General features: G+C 38.5%; 1 protein-coding gene across 3 annotated transcripts in view; it reads right to left on the bottom strand.

Moving 5' to 3' along the window:
- Positions 1-124: 124 nt before the first annotated feature.
- Positions 125-20,357, bottom strand: part of raph1a (Ras association (RalGDS/AF-6) and pleckstrin homology domains 1a) — a 62,824-nt gene continuing 42,591 nt past the window's right edge. For 2 of the 3 annotated variants that reach the window (XM_052566139.1, XM_052566140.1), the window contains exons 6-16: positions 20,005-20,079; positions 15,327-15,404; positions 12,763-12,922; positions 9,473-9,594; positions 8,599-8,664; positions 8,339-8,482; positions 6,839-6,949; positions 5,688-5,786; positions 5,483-5,603; positions 5,213-5,352; positions 125-3,712 (exon numbers count right to left, since the gene is read on the bottom strand). In XM_052566139.1, the coding sequence (XP_052422099.1) occupies positions 1,613-3,712; positions 5,213-5,352; positions 5,483-5,603; positions 5,688-5,786; positions 6,839-6,949; positions 8,339-8,482; positions 8,599-8,664; positions 9,473-9,594; positions 12,763-12,922; positions 15,327-15,404; positions 20,005-20,079 (3,216 nt within the window). In that variant the 3' untranslated portion in view covers positions 125-1,612. The remainder of the gene's footprint in view (positions 3,713-5,212; positions 5,353-5,482; positions 5,604-5,687; positions 5,787-6,838; positions 6,950-8,338; positions 8,483-8,598; positions 8,665-9,472; positions 9,595-12,762; positions 12,923-15,326; positions 15,405-20,004; positions 20,080-20,357) is intronic. The other variant, XM_052566141.1, reaches the window with a different exon arrangement.

The raw sequence follows: 20,357 nt of genomic DNA, 5'->3' as shown, positions 1-20,357 counted from the left end.
TATAAACATGTGCAGCACATATTTGTATCTAACTATATTTGTAGATTTTTTAAACATTATCCATGTTATGTAGAGTGTATTGTCCATAATGGACTAACATTGTTATTCATTGCAAATCAGAGGATTCAGCATAAGCAGCGTTTAATTGTATGATGATAATGAACCATCAAAATAAGAACGTGGACAACATTCTGTGTGATTTACATATTTATATTGTTCAGTTTAAATGTAACAGACATTTACGTCCCCATTTATTTAACTAAAGGTTCCTGACTTTAAGAAGCAGCATTAGCTCTGTCCTCCTCCCTGTAAAGAGAACTATCTGTTCCTACATTTCATTACTCAGCCTTTCAAAACTGAAAGTCTTTTGGAGATGCAAAACCAACAGGTACATGTTTTCTCAACCTACGCATTCGAGTTTGTTAGAGGGATGACAATGATAGTAGGCACACAGTGAATTTTTTGCATTGTAAGTCAAGTAAACTTGACATGACACCTTTTATTTTGTGGCTATGGTCTTAAAACCGTACAAAGTGCTCAATCTTAGGCAACCATACTATGGAAGCATGCATGCTGGATTAACGTCAGTACATTGTGGCATTGCCGTGACATGAGAAAAAAATGTTCCAGATATGTGACACACTTTAATACAGCACTATGTATAGACAGAGGTCAAAATAAGGAGAACGACATTACTTCCTAGTGTGTGTTTGACCCATGCAGAGCTAACGCACATTGATAAAGTCAGGAACTGCAGCTGTATGTACAGATAGATAGCAATGTAACCAACATAAACAGACATCACACCCCATTCACAGGCCAGCCACACGCCGAGCAGTACTCAAGTAGCAACAGGCTCATTTTCATCTTTGTCTAACATTTGGACATCTTCATGAAAAGTAAGGGTCCACAGCGACACAACATAACAGATTTATCAATAACAATGGTAGTTGTTTTTTTCTTTCTTGATATTTTAAGTGGAAGTTTCTAAACCTTTTAAATTAAATGTAGAAAGTTTGGTAGAATACTTCATTTAGAATGTATGCTACACAAGTGCTATCCCTTCATTGGGATTTGCACATCTAACGACAAGCAAGGGCGCCCTCGCTGTTTTTCTGAGAGTGGATCAACCAAATCACTCAGACGAAATGCGCGCACGCACACACACAAGCATCAGTTCAACAACCCTGATTTTCTATTCACGTTTAACGTTTAAAGTCAAGGGTTTCAAAACTAAACTTTAAAATAAGAATATATTTCAGGTATTAAATAATTTCATATAAAAAGTACAAGTTCCGTCCCACCCCACTGTTCCACATATATATTTTATCATACATTATCCACTTTCCTCACAGCAGTGTCCATGCAGTACCTATAATAACAACGCCTCTTTTTTTTCTCCATTTTTTTTTTTTTTTGTATATATGCTACACTTAATAGCAAAGCGGCACAAATACGCAGAGAACCTTATGTATAGATGGTTTGGCTTTTTCATATTGTGGTTATAATCTGGGGTTAAAATGAGTAGTATTTTAATGCAGATGTTTCAGCTGTTGAAAATAAACAGAGTGGAAAAGGAGAGTGGCATATCCGTGCTCAGTATATGTCCCAACTACCACTCGCTTGTCAGTTTAGTGTTTTGGTCCCGTTTGGGTGGAGCCGGCGGAGGACCCCGCCGTAATGTTGCATAGCCTGAGATGTTGGCGCTCATGTATCCGCCCTTTTTTTGCTGGCCCAGCAGCTCTGGAGGAGGGGGCGGAAGGGCCATATCGTCCATGGTGGTTACTGGCTCCAGCTTGGCCGAGATTCTCGAGGACGAGAGGGAGCCATGTCGAGTCATGGACTTCCTTTTGAGAGTTCTGTTGAGGTCTTCCAAGAAGTTGGGTTGGACTGACAGACTGGCCTTGGGGGAAGTTGGTGGTATCTGAGAGTTAAAAGAGGACAGAGGCATCTGTTGAGGAGCTGGAGAAAGGGCAAGTGGCTCGGGTGGGCCACTGCTGCGGCGGTGCATAGTCGGATGGGGCATTTTCTTCAAGGAGCTTTGCTTCCGTGAGGATGTGGAGATGGAGGAGTGTTGGGGTTGAGGGTTCACCACGGCCACTCTGGGAGCCCCGGTGTGCAGTTCTGAGGGGAGAGGTGGAGGAGGCAGGAGTTCTGAGTCCGGCGGCGGAGGAGGAAAGTCACATTCGGAAGGAGGAGAGGGGAAGTCTGAGCTGGATTGCTGATACTGACCTGGCTTCCCCTGGAGAGCCAGAGGCAGATTAGCTAAATTGATCTTGCCCGGTTTTAGTGGTGCACGGGGACCTGTGTAAGAGTCCTTGGAAGGTGATCCTGTTGTAGAGGATGGAGTTGAGAAGGAGCTGGGTGGGGCTGGACTGGGTTGGGCAAACATGCTAACCAAATCCTCCACTTTCTTGGACTCCTGGTACTCAACGGAAGAGGTGGACTTCATGCTGGAGTTGCGCTGTGGGGTTGGAGGAGGCTTCTTCCCTGCTGAACCAGTAGAAGAGTTTGATGACGTTGATGGGGACTTCTTCATTGGTGATCCCATCTTGCCAGAAGGCTGTGGGGCAGGAGGGGGACTTGGAGCAGGAGGTGGAGGGAATTCAAGGGTACTTTCTGGTGGGGGTGGAGGAAATTCAGGAGATAGTGGTTGAGCCTGCCCTCCAGGCTGCCATTTCGGTTTGGATTTTACCACAGGAGGAGATATTGGACCTTTAGATCCATCAGGGGCGTCAGGGAACTGGTTTACAATCTGCTTTACAAGCGACTGGGTGGGAGAGATGGGGGCAGATACAGATGCAGCTTTGGAAGAAAGGCTATATTGCTTGGGAAGGGTAGGTGGAGGTTGATTGGGGCTGTGACCACTGGAGAGGCTTTGCTGTTTCTTCATGGTGGCCGAAGGGGTTGGAGACAAAGAAGTTGACATAGGGGAAATGGGGGAAATGCCGTGGGCGGGTTTCGGAGCTGTTTGGGGAGGAAAGCCACCAGTGAATGTTTTAGGTGGGGCAGGTGGACCTGACTGCTGAGGGGTTGGAGAGAAACACACTGGAGGAGGTGGCGGAGGCTCTTCATCTTGTTGGGCAGGTGAGAAGTCATAAGTCATATTAGGGAACTTTTGAGCTAAGAACTGCTGGAGCCCGTTGGTGCTGAGGGGAGGTGGGTATTTTAGCTGTTCTGGGGGTGGTGGTGGAGGCAAGTAGCCATTGCTGTGTAGGTGGGGTGGGGGTGGCAGCTGGTCATCCTCTGGAGGTGGGAGGGCAGCGTATTGGGGGCTGAGGGGGGCATGCTTCAACACAGCCATGGCTGACCCTGGCAGTGGCATCTCTGGAGGAGGAGGTGGTGGGGGCGGTGGAGGACTGCTGGCAGTATCTGCCATATTATCCATTACAGGTTTGAGACACTGTGGGGGCGGTGTTGGGGACATAGGTTGCTGCTGTGCTGCCAATAAGGGGGTCTGCTTGTAATGATTTGGAGCCTGGGAGATGTTTTGCAACCTAGCGAGGGTGCTGTATTTAGTGAACATAACTGGGGTGGAGTGGTGCGTGGGGTTGGGGAGAGGGGGAGGTGGTGGTGGAGATGGGGGCGAGGAGGGGGACACTGGGGACACACCACTGAAGCTGCTACGAGATTGGAGAGATTGGGGCAATTGGGGAAGTTGTAGAGGGTAAGAGGCTCTAGCAGGCTGTGCTGGTGGGCCATCCATTCTCACCTGTGGAAATGACCAAAATGGCTCAATTAGAACAGATCTAGTTCACAATGATTTATATTGTTTTGAACCATATATATTAGTGGTGTGCCACAAGATATTATGCAGACAGTGCAATTAAAAGTGTGAAATAACATGAAATGTTATAAAGTATTAAAGGGTTAGTTCATTGAAAAATCATAATTGTATCACCCTCATGTCGTTCCGACCTCCGTTTATCTTTGGAATACAGTTTAAGATATTTTAGATTTAGTCAGTCCATGCTTCAAAATATTCTAACTGACCCTCTGATGTCACATGGACTACTTTGATGATGTTTTTCTTACCTTTCTGGACATGGACAGTATACCATACACACAGTTTCAATGGAGGGACTGAGAGCTCTCGGACTAAATCTAAAATATCTTAAACAAAGAGGTCTCACGGGTTTGGAACAACATGAGGGTGAGGTATTAATAACATAATTATGATTTTTCGATGAACTAACCCTTTAAGGGAGAAGCTATGAACTGTTAGTATTAATTGAGATCTGCTCATCCACTGTTCTCACAACATAAAAATCATTGAGATGTAGAGCTCAGACTAAAAATCACCAATTAAGACAACAGCAATTCAGTGTGCATAAAAAAAAAAACATATCAAGTTTATCCTGTATTTTTGTCGTGCTTACCTTCTCTGACAATATCCGTCATTTATAACACACCAAACCAAAACACACCAAACCTCATGTAACAGGTTATTCAAAATACAACACCAGTGCTCTGTTAAGAGTTAACACAAACTATTACAGTAGGTGTCTCACACCAGTCCCAAATTACCCAGCATTCAAAAAAAAAGTTGAACTGCCCACCACACACATCATTAAAGTGGTTAGTTGCTTTAGAGGTTCACATGTGAGAATTATATCAAATATAAACAGCTAGAGTGTGAGGTTTTATCACACTCCTAACCTCAATCCCCACCAGTGTATAGCTTTTCCAGACTTCTCATCCTGGGTAGACAAACAGAGGGGACCAATTAACAAGTAATATATCTGGGGACAGTGCGATACAAGTAATGTCCCACAATTACCCAGAGTCTCTTAATTGTAACTTAAATTGCCCTTGTCCTCTTAGTAATTAAACTTAACACTACTAAGATGTAGCTGACATTATGCCATATCCAGCTTTAGCAAATTCCAGTTTTAATTAAACTGGACAAAATCGGAAGTACGATTCTATCCCTGACACAATCAAAACCATACAAACCTCATTGTTTTCTGCTTGGTACATGCGTACATTTTCTTTCAGGTTTTCATTTCAGCTAATATAAAACAGATGAATGCTGACTGGTGTATTGAACATATTGTGAACCCTATTTTTTTTTCTATACAATATTGCAAACAATAGATCTTTCAAAATGGATTGAGACACAGAAGAGATGATAATGACACCATGATGAAGAAACAGAGTTGAAACAAATCGGAGCAAGTAAAGAGACTAGTAAAGTTAACCCAAGGGTCACCTTGGGTTCATCTGCCTGACTGCCTCTCCTCCATGCCTCAGAGAAGATGGAGCTGACGACACTCTGAGAGCGCACATGACCAGAGGATGTGATCTCGGACACGCCGCTGTCTGATTGGCTGGAGTGGTTGGACTGAGATTCTGTTTACATGAAAGAATCACAAAGTCGAGTCAACGGGTGGACGCATAAAACATTGAGCAAGCCTGTTAAATATCAAGCACTTTCTCATTTGAGATTTCTATATTTCTGCTGCCTCACTGCTGAACTCACCTGGTAGACTGGAGGAGCTGGAGCCAGACTTGATACTGGAGCTGGAGAGGGAGGACCAGTCATGAGCGGCCTCTGTGCGTCTCATGGCCTCCTGGTAGTTCAAATACAGCTGCTTCCCATACTGCATTACAAATCACACAGATTCAGACACAAAACCTAGCTACTGTAAATACATTATACACATGTCATCATGACGAGATGTTACCTTGGCAATGCGTATTCCATTGACCCACTGATGCAGCGTTCTGATATCATCACAGCACAGGTATTTGATGTACTGGGATTTCTTTTGAATCTGTGGGTGCTGTGTGGCAAAACCAGAGATGTTACCTATACTGATGCATTTTATAGTGTGTACTTTTTCCACTGTATTAGACTATGGTTTGACTAAATTCAGCTACGACTGATTACACAGTTTTATCACTAAATGTCTGATGCTTATTAAACACAAAACTCGCAAGCACTACCAAAAAGGTAAAACTGATTAAATGGCTTTTATGACCTTTCTGACCAATCGTTGAAAACAAAGTTCAATTCAGTATCAGTCTGATACAATAAACGCTTCTTTGCCGAAGCGGGATCAGATGTCTGTGTGATTTCTATGCTGTTAGTTGCTGGCTGATGTTGTATAATTTGAATTAGATTTATCTGGTATAATTTGTGGTATAAACTGTTTTAGATGAACTCATCTCTAAATGGAGCGTAAAACACATACTGTGCTCGGTCACTTTTCAGATGGTCTCTTTCTGTCTAAGTAGGCAGTTCTTCACAATAATAAACTGCAATGTGGTCTATCCTTTATGCTGTATTCAAAACTTTGTCTGGGCAAAGACAACGCCAGATAAGGTCAAAAGCAGATAAGTTATGACAAAGGAAAGCCAAACACTGACCAAAAACAGGCTATATTTATGTTTGTCTCACTTCTGTGGCTTTGATTTCCTTCTGAGGGTGTCTGCACAAACTGAAGAAACTGATGTTGCTCAGTCCAGAATCATAATTTATAATGCAGACTGAGATCTGGCTTTTACAGAACCCAGCACTTAAAATGTTCTCTGGCAAAAGCTTCTTACTGCTGTCCGCTTTAACCATATAGACATCTGGAAAATTATTATAAACTCTAGAGATATGGACAGGCAAATTCTTGTTTTACTGCTTCCACTACTTACAAATGACTTTTTAATCATTTAAGTAAATGCATTTTAAGAACACATGGCTTCAACTCATCTTCCGCTTCAAGAACAAAGCAGTTTGACTGACATCTGATAACAAGGAATTAAAACTTTGACATTTTTAGACGATTTTTGCATAAAAATGCAATGTCTGATACAATGTACAAAAATTATTGTCATCCCTCACCTTCAAGACCATGCAGTAGTCAGTTGGGGCTTTATATTTGCTGCGGTAGTCCTGACCCAGGTACATGTTAACATGATCCAGCTGCAGGAAGCAAACCAGGTCTCTAGAGGCCTACAGATGACACAGGATGGAAGGAAAAAGACTGCATCATTAGTACATAACAAAGGGAAAACTTTGTTTTTGAATGCACCTGTAGGGAATGTTGGTAATAACGCTAATGCAAATTATAAATAGATTGTCTACATGCATATGCTTGCATCTTATCTCTTACTATTTTATGATCATTCATTTTATAATTATGTTTAAAACATCATGCCACACACCTGATCTGCTGTTTAATCCATTTGTTTGCTTACATTGTGATAATGAAAATTAGTTTTTAAAACGAGCTTTTAAATAAGCAGCAATAAACCTAAATGCTACTTCACTGTTCAATCCACTAGGGGGAGCACTATATTGTTAAAAAAAAGTGCATAGAATGAATGCACAAAAGGGAGTACTGAATGTTTTTTGTTTTTTAAGAACTGAGATTCTGTACTTGTTGCACGTTGAATCAGACGGGTCATGTGTTAAGCATCAGTGTTAAGTATGAAACAGGATGTGAGTATGTTAGTGATGCAGATGGGCAGCAGCTGTCAAATCCAGAGTGGTGACCTGAGGATGTACAGCAGCTGCTCTTTTATCTCTCTCTCTCGATCACCCTCTGCCTCCCTGTGGTCTGTGGATAATGAGCAGTCACTAGCCCATATCTACTCTGAACTTGAACTCATTAACTGATCTCTAGACATGGATGTGTTAAGCACAGAGCCAGCAGGCCCTTTATCTCTTGAAAAGCACAGGAATTATTATGTTACTGACAAACAAGTGTGCTCGTCCTTCAGCCCTCAAACCTCAATCACATTTGCACATTCACAAGATGTGCTTATGCCAGGTTTAACACCAATGATGCCAAACGTCATTGGTCATTGCGCGTAACGTAAGATGGAAAGGGAAGATTTTCCATAAATGCCGATTTACACTGCTCTTGTGTATTATCATTGCTCAGGCTTCATAGTGTATCTGCACATATATATGTGTGAACACTTAACTACATGCATAATACGAGCATATGTGATTGTGCACATCATCATCTCAGTCATATGCGCACATAATCCCAGAATCTCTTTTCAAGCTTTTAGAGATCATTCAGTTCGAGGGTGGATTAGATTATGGAGCATCTTGTTCTGGGACAGAATCCTTAATAGTAATCTAACACTATCCAGGACAGATTTATGATTAGTGCTGCCCAGTTTGACTGTAAACTAGTCAGTGTATGAATATGTTTTGATGATTACATGCAACAACAACAGAAAATGTAAAAAAAAATATATGATTGCCTCATGTTTCGGCAGAGCCTGAAGAAATGTGATTTTACAAATGTGATCTGGCCAGATGCCTTTTGATGTTCTGACATTTTGAACAACAAAATGAGGCAACAGAAGATTGAGACTCACAACTGACCTTGGCTTTACCCTTTGGCACATAATATATCCCAGAAGCTCGTAACAGGAAGTAGCGCTTCTTCCAGGATTTCTTGCCGTCATCTTTGAGCCAGAGCACCCCTTCCATCTCAGGCACACTGATAGAGCTTCCACAGAAACACTCCTGCTCAAAAACACATGCACAAACACCTTCATCAGTCCCTCCAGTGAATACAACATGCCTGATATGACCTAAATAAGTAATTATGTGTGTGTAAGTAAGTTCACAGTCGGTCTCACCTCCAACAGAGCCTCTTTATTTCTGTCTGCCATCTCACACGTCTCCTTCCGCCCCAGCAAATAGTTCTGAGGAAACAAATGATGCAGGGAGATATTAATCTATGACTATATAGATTTACTATCTTAAAATATCTGAATGTGTCATTTTAACAGACTTTCGACAAAATGTAAGAAAACAAAGTGGTTAAACACATGGAATGACTTTTTGTTTTTAGGGTTTTCTGTCAGGGGTGTTTAAAAACGGCCAAAGCAGCAGCCAGAGACTCCGTCTGGACAGTGTACACACTTCAACCAGCCTCTGCGGAGATCAATTATTCATTATAGCTGAGCATTTACATGACACTGACCTACATTAGTCACATACACTAATAAAACTACTGATCCATAGAGCACTGCACAAGCAGAACAAACCTATATTACTGTCACTCTGAAACTCAGTCACCTTTCTCCTGCATATCTTTGGTCACAAAACTGCACATCACATCTAGTAATTGCATGGGCAATAAGGGACCGTTCACTCAAATACGTAAATGCTGTAATACTGAAAACGAAAGCATTATTCAATGAAAATCCTTCTTTTAAATGTTACATTCATATAGGTATTTTTGCTGAAATAAATGCAGCCTTGGTGAGCATAAGATACAATTTTTCAAAAACATTTAAAAAAATGATCAACTCCAAACTTTATAGTGTACACAATATTTAACAATGCTATTGTGGGCTACAGAAGACTTGTATGTGAAATGTAGTGCAGAAGTTACATGGAACCATTTTTTGCTGCTATAACGGACCTGAGCACAGCTGACAGATGTTATATTACTAGTATAACCTGTATATACACTAGCATTACCTTTAGTCTTACATGTAGTATTACCTGAGGGTTCTTGAAAAGTGCATATTTCTCAATGCGTTCGATGAACATCAGTCTGTTGGTGCTGTCCCTGGTCCAGTTCAACAAGTTCTCAACCAGGTTCTCATGGTCCTCAAAGATTCTCTCTGGAAAAACAAAGTATAACTAGTATGAAGATTGTTTGCCATTTAAAAATCAATGAGGAGAACATCTTTGGACACTTTGTCCATTTACAGTTGCAGAGCACTTTCATTTCTCCTTGAAAACACATATAATACAGTGGTTGTGTACTTAAGATTTGTAGGTTTAGTAGTCCACGTCTAAATCATGAAGTAAACAGGCCTACAAGAGATCAAATGATCTGTAAGACATTGACATTTATCCAAATATAAACCCTTCAGTCCTACTCTCTTTACAGACTATAAAGATCCCTTGGACTACTTAATAGAGGGAAAGTACCCTGAAGACATTTAGGATGAGAAAGTATGTAACAAACTGCATGCACTAGACAAATTTAAAATAGGTCAAGCCTTAAAACCCACTGAGGTAAATCAAATTGATGCATCAACTACAAATTCTACAGGATAGCTGCTAGTTCCAGAACTATTATTTAAATAAAACTTAAAAAGTATGATAAATTGTATATATATATATTTGTAAAGAAAAAGAAAAACACATTTGCTTAAACCATTTTTTGTCGCACCTTGACAATAAGTCAGCGACCTTTAACCTCAACATGCTTAACCCTCAATGAGCCAACAAACAAACCTGCCTAAAAAGAAAAATCTGAGAGTTTGACTAGAATCGTTCAAAACAACATGAAAATGAAAAATGTTTTATGCATGAAAACACACTTTTTTTTTCTTGCATGCATGCATGAATATACACGTGTGTACGTCTATTTCTGATCTCATTCAGCCAGAGGGGCAAAACCACATCATTCCTCATTATAAACTGAAACAATCCATTAACTTGCACAAAATACCTCCAAAAAAAGACCTCTGCTGCTCTTTTTATTAAAGGGATTTTAGCACAGTCCATCTGGCGGATATTCTGTACCCTACCACTAGATCTCAGCCTTATTCTCCCTCCACTGTGGGAGCAGAGAGTGGAAAAGCTGCAGCCCTGGAGATGTAGGCTATGGCCACACGCATGATCGCTCAGGACCTACATACAGAGCAGCCCAGCACATGAGGCCTCTGACTCACACACTCAAATATTAGACACGCCAAGGGTTCAGCTGAAGAAATGTTTTACATGTAAGTTCAGTACAACTCCATCAAAAATATACCTCAGATAATACATTTGATTTGTCTTTCAAACCATAAAAAAAAAAATACTTATAGTAATACACTTAAAACAGAAGTTTATGCGGCTGAAAATACATAATAAAAGTACAGTCAAATAGATTCTGTTATCATGCAAAATTAGACTACTGTTCAAAAGTTTGGGGTTAGTCTAAGTTGTCAAAGAAATTTCTACTTTTATTCAGCAAAGATGTACTAAATTGTTTAAAATCTACGAAGATATTTTCCAACAAATTTATTTGCCATTTCAAATGCTTCTCATTGAACTTTCTATTCATTAAAGAAAAAGAAAATTATCTTTGTTTTCACCGAAATATTAAGCAGCACTGCATAGAAAATAATAAGAATTGTTCCTTGAGCAGCAAATCAGCATATCATAATGATTTCTGAAGGATCATGTGACACTGAAGACTGGAGGAATGAAGCTACAAATTCAGTTTTGCCATCACAGGAATGAATTACATTTTATAAATAAAGTAATAACATATTTTAAAATTATATTTTAAAATATATTCTCAGTAGACTTACTGTCTTACTATAATGGAACTGGCGTAAGCGGTTATAGTAATATTTCTCTAGTCTAGTCTATCCTCGCTCAGACTGCACATGATTGTATGGGATAATCCTAGTGGGATTTCAGACATAGACTTTGCTAATCTATTCTCGTTGCTAATCTGCAGTGAACAAATAAATCAAATAGGACTTCTGTTATGGTTTGAAGACCATTGGAAAATGAAAAAAATGTGCTGCCGCTGTGCTCCATCTGGGGAAAGCCTGACCCCGTTATTTGAATCCCTTTTTTCATTTTACTTTATTGATTCAATCTCTCGTTGGATACTTCAGTCTCTGTTTGAATACTTTAGACTAGTCCATGAAGGAATAGTTTATTATCATAAGTACTCAAGTGGAACCACACAACATGCCGCTGCATGTGCACTTCCCGCCAGACCACGTCTTCAATGACGCACAGGTTTTTATAAGTCTAACGGGAAACAATTATGTTTACAATATTAACATTTTTTTTTTTAAAGAGATGATATAAAGGTAACACTTTAGTATAGGAACCATGCTTATTAGCATGCATATTATTAACATACTGGCTTTTTATTAGTGCTTATAAAGCACATATTCTCCACAACCATATTCTCTAATCCAACCCAATACCTAAACTTAACAACTACCTTACTAATTATTAATAAGCAGAGTATATTGAGGCAAGTCATAGTTAATGGTTTGTGAGAACTAGACCTTAAAATGAAGTGTGACCAGTTTTGTTAGCAATTAGCACCAAATTAGAAGCAATCATGATATCTACATGCACAACTGTGTATCCTGCTTTGCCTGAAGAATTGTGTTGGTTAAATAATCAGTTATTATTGTTTTTGAATGGACACTTTGAATCACACTACCATTTAAAAATGTGTAAAGTGAAAAGTGTCTTAAGCCTCATTTATTTAATCAACAGTAAAAACACTAATATGGTGAAACATTACAGTTTAAAATAATTGTTTCTTTTTTAAAGAATTCTTTTAAATGTAAGTTATTCTTTGAAAAGGTAAAGTTGAGTTTTATTTTTCAGTGTCACATGTTCCTTCATAAATCATTCTAATATGCTGATTTGATGTTCAAGAGGCATTTGTAATAATAAGTTATGCTAAATATTTTTGCATATTTTTTCCAACATTTTTTAATGAATATAAAAGTTCAAAAGAACAGTATTAACTTTGAACAGAAATATTTTGTAACATTATGAATGCCTCTGCTGTCACTTTTGATCAATTTAATACACCTTTATATAAAGTTATACTTTTTTTTTTCCTGCTAATTACTTTGGTGGTCCCTGTAAAACCATTAACAGAGATTGTTTTGACACTATTTGCACCAGTTTGTTGTATGTTGGTCTATTACTGTTGGTCCGAATCCAGATTTACCTAGAAACATCCTGTGGTTGATCATTCTTTTGTCAATAACTGTGCAGTTTTTGGCCTTAACAAGCTACAGTCTTACCCATCTGGAGTTCAGAGATGATTTCCACCAGAGACCAGTCCAGGCTATAACCGCAGTGGGATTTGTCCAGCAGGCTGTCCAGCACTTGACGCACCGTCTGTCTCTCATCCACCATCACAGTCTTTGAGCTCTCATCTGATAGGTGCACTCGGATTACCAGCTGAGGGGAGAGACACGACACAACAAACAGTTACATATGTTTTTACATCACTTGGTGCTTGCAAAGATTTCCTTCTCATCAGTGGGTTACATGGTGACCTGTGTTTTGTTTCATTTTATTGAGGGTTAGGCCTTCTGAAAGCACTCCAGGCTAAAATTCATCTCAGCTCTGAGTAAAACAGCAATAAAATCAACTGCTCACAAACAAGATTAAATGAAACAAGCCTTCCACTAACATATAAAATAAAACATTTAATAAGAAAAATCTCCCAGCAACATCAAAAATCCTGTGAACATATAAACCAATAGGAATCCCCTTCCTCTCTAAGACATCACACACTGACCTACATTTTATCATACGAATGGTCAAAGGCCAGTGAAAATACTAGAATTATTACACATTAATCTACCATCTACTCTAATCTCCTCCAAACCACATATGTATGTAGATACTCAGATTAGAAGCAAAATTTGATTTCTTTCTAACAATCAGTTCTTTCTAACTGTCTTTCTGTCTTTTGGACTCTTCCTCCCTAAGCACTGCCATAAACCCAGCAGCTTGTCACTGTCTACAAGCGCTCATTCAAGATTAACTGTGGATTTTAAGAGCACATTAACAGCGATTTGACTGCAAGAGAGATTTTTGAGCAGCATTTAAAGAGACACAAGCTCAGTTTGTGTACTGTGACACTGACCTGACCCAGAAAACATTCCATCAGGGCTGCTGCCCCACACACACTTATTCAGAGAACAGATGCTGGGGGAGAGTAAGGGCACGCGGGCACGCGGGCACACGTGCGCGCGCACACACACACACACACACACACACACACACACACACACACACACACACACACACACACACAGCTAATCCCCTAAATGTGTTTAAGCTGTCTTGATCATCCGGTCTTTGGCTGTTTGTATCAACACAGCCCTGTTTCACCCTCCTCAGATAACAACACAGAAACCTCAGGAAGTCCTGATACAGGACATCAATCTAGAACTGTACATATATCTACTTGTATACATTTATATTCTAGAAAATATTATTTTTAAAGACCAAATCAATACATATTATTTAATATAGTATGACATGACAAAATTATTAATAATATTAATTTGTATTTATTTTATGGACAGTATCTAAATAAATAGGTCACACTTTAGATTGGGGAATCATTCTCACTATTAACTATTGACTACAACTTCTGCCTAAAACTCATAGTTTGCTGCTTATTAATAGTTAGTAAGGGAGTTTTTTTTTGGGGGGGGGGGGGGGTTCATGCAGAAAACACAATTAATATGTGTTTAAGTACTAATTAACATCCAATATGCTAGCAATATGCATGCTAATAAACAAATAGTTAATAGTGAGAATTGATCCCTAAAGTGTTACCAATAATCATTATAAGCCATTGTAAAATAACCTATAAAACACACGTCTGAATTACACTGCTTGGGAGAAGCACTGCTATTAATCATTAATAAATAAGTAGTAGTAGTGGTATCAGTATTATTATTTTGTTGTTGCTGTGAATTCATCTTATGAACTCTATCATATATCATGTATCATATTATGAATTGTGGTTTACAGTGATTTTAGAACGTCTAACACTCGGCATCATGCCTTACAAACAATAATCCCAGTAAACCATGGATTTACAGGGCTTATTGTTTTATTAGAAAACAACAAAACATAATAATACTAATACTATATATATATATATATATATATATATATATATATATATATATATATATATATATATATATCAAGTAATAATTATACTCAATTCGAACAGCTGAGTCTTTACTCATTTTCAAAAAACATCTAAAGACTCATCTTTTTCACCAGCACTTAACTAACTAATACTAACACTTACCTTTTCTTTTCTTGTCTTTCATATTCTTATATATATATAAGAAAATAGCACCTTTTCAGATAATTATTAGAAAACACCAACCAATTTTATTATTAATAATTAATATTTTAACAATGATAATATACTAACAATTATTATTGTTATTATTATTATTATTATTATTAAAGAACCATTAACTAAAGTAGAATGTGTTAATAACAGCTAACTTATTGGTCAGCTGAATATCGGTCAATCTCTGTGAAATATCTCTTAATTACTGTGAAAATATACCCTAAGTAATATATATATATATATATATATATATATATATATAATGTGCTACATGTCCCATGGGGGCCTGATTCAGCCATGTAAGTTTGCTGCCATGACCCACTTCTACACCACATTGCACATACTGAAGGTGTCATCTGAAAACTACTGTACAGCGTAGATGTATAAGCAGTAAACATATGTGACCAGGTTTGCGTCACATGTTCAGTTATGTTTACATCTAAACAAAAAAAAAACTGCTGATCATCTCACCTTTTTAACCTGTGCTTCCTTTATCTTTTCCAAAGCTACCCGGATGTTCTCAGCTTTTTGTTTGGCAGCTTGTTCCTCCTAAATTTACAGTACACATACAAAAACAGTCACCACATGGAAATACATTCTGAATTATTGTCATGTTAATTATTGCTTGGAGTAACCGATTGTCTATGGTAAAACATTTGGACATTTGATCAGTAAAGCCCAGAGTGCACAACCCTCACATTTACCTGGCTTTTCCAGCAAGATGCCATTGTAAAAAAAAAAAGATTATTTTGACCTTGAAGAACAATTAAAGCTTTGGTGCAAAAAAATAAAGAGGAAGGAAAAGGCTTAAAAACAAGCAGTACTATGACATCTGTCGGTAAACACAATCTGAACGCTCCTCTCCTGGCATTCGCCCCATTTGATTCTGGTAGCCCTTTTTGCAATCCCTAATACAGATTCGCCACAACAGATTACAGAAAGCTGCTTTTCAATAGTCACATTTAGAATTATAGGTCCAGTCGAACAGAAAAATATCCCATTGTAGCAAGTCTGAAGCTGGTCCAGGTCTATTCCTGAATGTTCTGGCCATCGCTGAGGTGTGCAGGTCCATGTTTAGAGCAATTTAATGTCCATGCAAATCTGTAATGGTCAGGAAGCGGCGAGATTACTGAAAATCAAATGACTGGAATACCACTCCAACAGCATAAATAGATTCCCAGAGAGAAGCTCCTCTGCCCAAGAGCATAAAATGCATCTACTAGAAGGTGGAGGATGGGCAGAAGTGGTCACACACTCTACTACCTCTCGTCTACTGGCTAATCTCTCTCTATCTTTCTCTAAACAAAGAGATGATCCCTCCCCTTTTACTGTCAGATAGACTTCCATCAAGCCCTCCCCATGCCTGTTTCTGTGTGGAATTGTGCCGAATCACAGTGTATTATCCTCTCACACTGCAGTGAGTAACACACAAATACACCAGAAAACGGCCACAGAAAAACTGACTGCAGCTACAGAATCATCCTAAAATCTGGACACACATGCCTTCTCATTTTAACTAATAAAAATGGCAAATGAAGGAATTACAGCTCAAGCCTCTTAACAGTACACATCCTCTCCTGACTAATGCCCAGCACACCAGCTATTGCAACAGTAACATGCAAATGGAATAATATTTATATTCAGAGCCATGCATTTATTCTTGATTATATTTATCAGATTTAACGATTTCTATCCCTCCACTGAAAGTCTATTTCACTGAAACCTTGAATAGCAAAAGTAATCCATATGAACGGAGCGTTTTAATCACAGTCTTCTGACATGATTGCATTTATGATTTAATTTAAGCCTTTACTCGCATATAAACATTGACAAATGCACTTATATAAAGTACACTGAATACTGTAATTGTCAGTTCAATTGCACTTGATGAGAAAGAACAAACCTCATTCTTTTACAATGTCTTTATGAGCTTGTTGAATCTCAGAGGTTTGGTGGAAGAGACTTTCAATAGAGAAACAGAAGTCTCTCAGGTTTCATTACAAATCTGATTTGATGATCAACAAGTTTTATGGGTTTGGAGCAACTTTGTGGTGAGTAAATGCATAATTTTCCCAATCTGCATTATTCTCTATAGGGTCGTGGTGGGCTGGAGCCTATCCCAACAGTTTTGGGCCATAGGCGAGGGACGCCCTGAAGGGGTGCTGAGTCCAAGACAGGGATCATTTTTCACTTTTTGGGTGAACTTACATTTCATACTGTAAGTAATTGGATGAACATTTACAATATTTGCAAAAAATACAACTAATAAAAATTCCAGAAAGTCTATTTTGACAGACGTGATGGTTAAGAAAGTGGTTTAAGCTCACGACTCATAGACAGCACGTGGAAACGGGACATAGCTGACACAGAAAAATTAAAAAGAGGCATGTCTTCAATAAGAATAGCTGAAGATCAGATACTGTTTCAAGGCTTCAATGTTAAAACTAAATGACCCACTGTCAAAAGAAAAGAAAAAAAGAGAATTTTTTTAAGCTTGGCTAAAAACAACAGAGAAACCAAAAATAAGCCGATAAGCAGCAGCAGAAACTGCCCAGCAGCTGTTCTCCTGACCCGTAATTGTACATCACAAACCACCTGGCTGCAGAAACTACAATTATCTATATCGCTGAGAAATCAGGGCTTGTACAGCATCCAAGGTTTGGGGGAAATTAGGAGAGCCAGTGCAGCTTGTGTAGGGAGAGGAGTGAGAAAGACATCTCTGTGAGCAGGTGTGTGCTCTCAGGGCAGAGTTACGGTTATCAGTGACTCAAATAAACCTGGAGAGCGGGAGTATGACGAGAGACATGAACCCAGGAGCTGTAGGTGTCATCACCTCACAGACATTATGAACACGAGTCACAAATAATCTGAACACATTTTCACAAGACTGTGATGTTTGTTTACTGAAGGATCATTTAAAACTATTCCATTAACTGCACCAGAACTGATTATTAAAAAAATAGAAACAATGTATTGTACTGAATGAGAACTGGCAACTTCATTAAGTTTCAATAAAAATTACAATAAAGTACAATTTAGTTTACCATGAATTTCATATTTAATAATAATAATAATAATAATACACTATAAATAAATTATTCATTTAAAAGATTATAGGAGATATTATGTAATTAACACTTATTATACAACATGTACTTATGAGTATCAGTTTTGTAGGAATAATATAATGGAATTTGACATTTTATAAAAATGTAAAATCGAATACTTTTCCATTTAATTGTAGTTAACATGCAATTAAGTGTCCAAAACATTACATTCAGTTCACATTTAAGTATATACATTTGGAGTATATTATATCCCTATTAAGAACTTTTTCAAAAGTATGCTAAAGTGTAGTGCACAAGGGCAGTGATGAACAGACCAGAATAAGGAATGAAAATCTAGGTGATGAAACCTCCCGAGTGTAAAGCGGATTACTGGCACGTTCACTCAACTCCTCCAACCAATCAGATCACCTCAACGCCGCCACAACACACTGGTCCTGCTACTGTCAGTCTATATGCCACAGTACAGTTTAACAAGATGAGATGATCTGTGCCAAGAAATCTCAAAACTAATCCTACACAGTTTAACCGAGGTTTGTTTTTGAATTTGATTTTGTTTTTGTTGTGCAAGTAAGTCCTCAAAAAAAAAAAAAAAAAAAAGAGAGAAAACAAACACTGGTTGAATGTGGCGGACGATTGTCTGAGGAAACAAATCTCTTTTGTGTGGGACTGCAGCCTGCTGTTTCTGGTGAAACCCGATCGCTTCCTAGAATCCATCTGTTGGGCTGATCATTATGTCACTCTGTACCTTGCGGGTCCGTCTGCCACCTGTCCACAGTTAACTGATCTGGGACTGCACCTCTCTAATGAACAGGTAGATTCAAACCCTGAGGGAGCACACGGTCATCACTTACAGTCTTTATCACAGATGTTGTTACATAAGCAGTGACGAATCTAAGTTTCCTTACATAAAAACAAGCAATGAAACTCATCCAATGGCAATTACAAATACGCCATGCCCAGTGTTCTAATATGAAAATGTATTATTATTCTGTTGAACTCAAATGTCCAAATGTTTAACCTCTAAATGGAATGAGCTCTCCGAAATCCTTTAAACATCTTCATACAGTACATATTTAATGATTTGATTTGGACATGCGCCCCTGAAGAGCTGCCTAGACCAAACTCAAACATGCATGAACATGCTCTTCAGAAATATTTTAATGAAGTCAATAGTCACAGTGCAAAACAATTGATTTTTAAGTGGACGACTCAGATGCTGAAGAGCCCCTGAGGGAACATGGCGAAGAAAACAATATAAGATGAGAAGAAACATTTTATTGCAATGCTTTTGCATTCCTCCATGAATATTTGTGTTTCGCTTACTAAACTATAAAATACTCTCATCAAGGAATTGTTTTAATGCAAAAGCATTAAAATACAATTTTTATTCCCATCTCATGTAATTTCCCCCACTAATTATTTTGAGTGTACGCAAAAGTACATACCAAAATAAATGATGAAACATGACGTTGTCAAGCCAAGGGCATGCAGGACAGGATTTTAAAGTGAAAACAATGCATCTCCATGAACCTCTTTACACCAACTCTGAACTCTGTTTTGAAGGTTCGTGATTATTTTAGCAATTGTGTTGGTTACCTGTCAGACTCGGTGTAAACAGGACATAAAATGTAGTGCACTATAACTACATCAACAACACATAAATTGAGAGTTTGAGTTAATAGAGGCCTGTACATTCCTGTTTTGTTATGGAACAACACAAACATTGTAAGTGATGTGAAGTATTCATGCACATCGCTCGGCGTCAACCATATATTCTGATACTTCTGATGTCCTTTGATATATTGCAATGACTGGCTACAGACAAGGAATCAGCATGAAGCGGGAGGTGGGGAGATGGTTAAGGTCAGTGTGAAAAAAACAAAAAAATACTGAGGTATAAGGAACAAGGTTAGAGGAATTATGCACAGCTATATTTCCTTAGAAGAGCTTCATTATGTCTTAATACCAAGGCACATAATGAAAGAAAAATGGATGGAAATGGATCATGCTGGCATGCACAGAGGGGTTAGGAAGCCACTAGGAGAAACTTAACACATCCAGAGGTGGAAAGAGGGCGTCACCTTGGTCAGCAAGTGAGAGGGCTTTCCTGCAATGCTTTTCAGAATGAGAGAAGTCTCCCTGTCCAGATACGAGTGCTTTGTGCAGAGAGAGAGGAGAGACAAGAGTCATTAGTGCTTTGATTAATAAACATTAATGATTTTCCATAGTGTGAAAGCACAGGGGAAAATTGTGAGCAATAATCACTGAAACCAAAAAAATTATATCCAAAACTATTCAATATCACATTTCAAATGGTTCAAATCATTTTTAAAAGCAGCTCTTAAAGACCTTACTATTGTGATTTCCAAGGATAATCAGTAACGATAATGTTTTGTCTTTAATCACACATGTGTGGTCACTGTCATGGGATAGG

Source organism: Carassius gibelio, chromosome B9 (assembly GCF_023724105.1).
Source record: "Carassius gibelio isolate Cgi1373 ecotype wild population from Czech Republic chromosome B9, carGib1.2-hapl.c, whole genome shotgun sequence".
In the NCBI taxonomy this organism is placed as follows: Eukaryota; Metazoa; Chordata; class Actinopteri; order Cypriniformes; family Cyprinidae; genus Carassius; species Carassius gibelio.
This window is presented reverse-complemented; position numbering and strand designations above follow the sequence as displayed.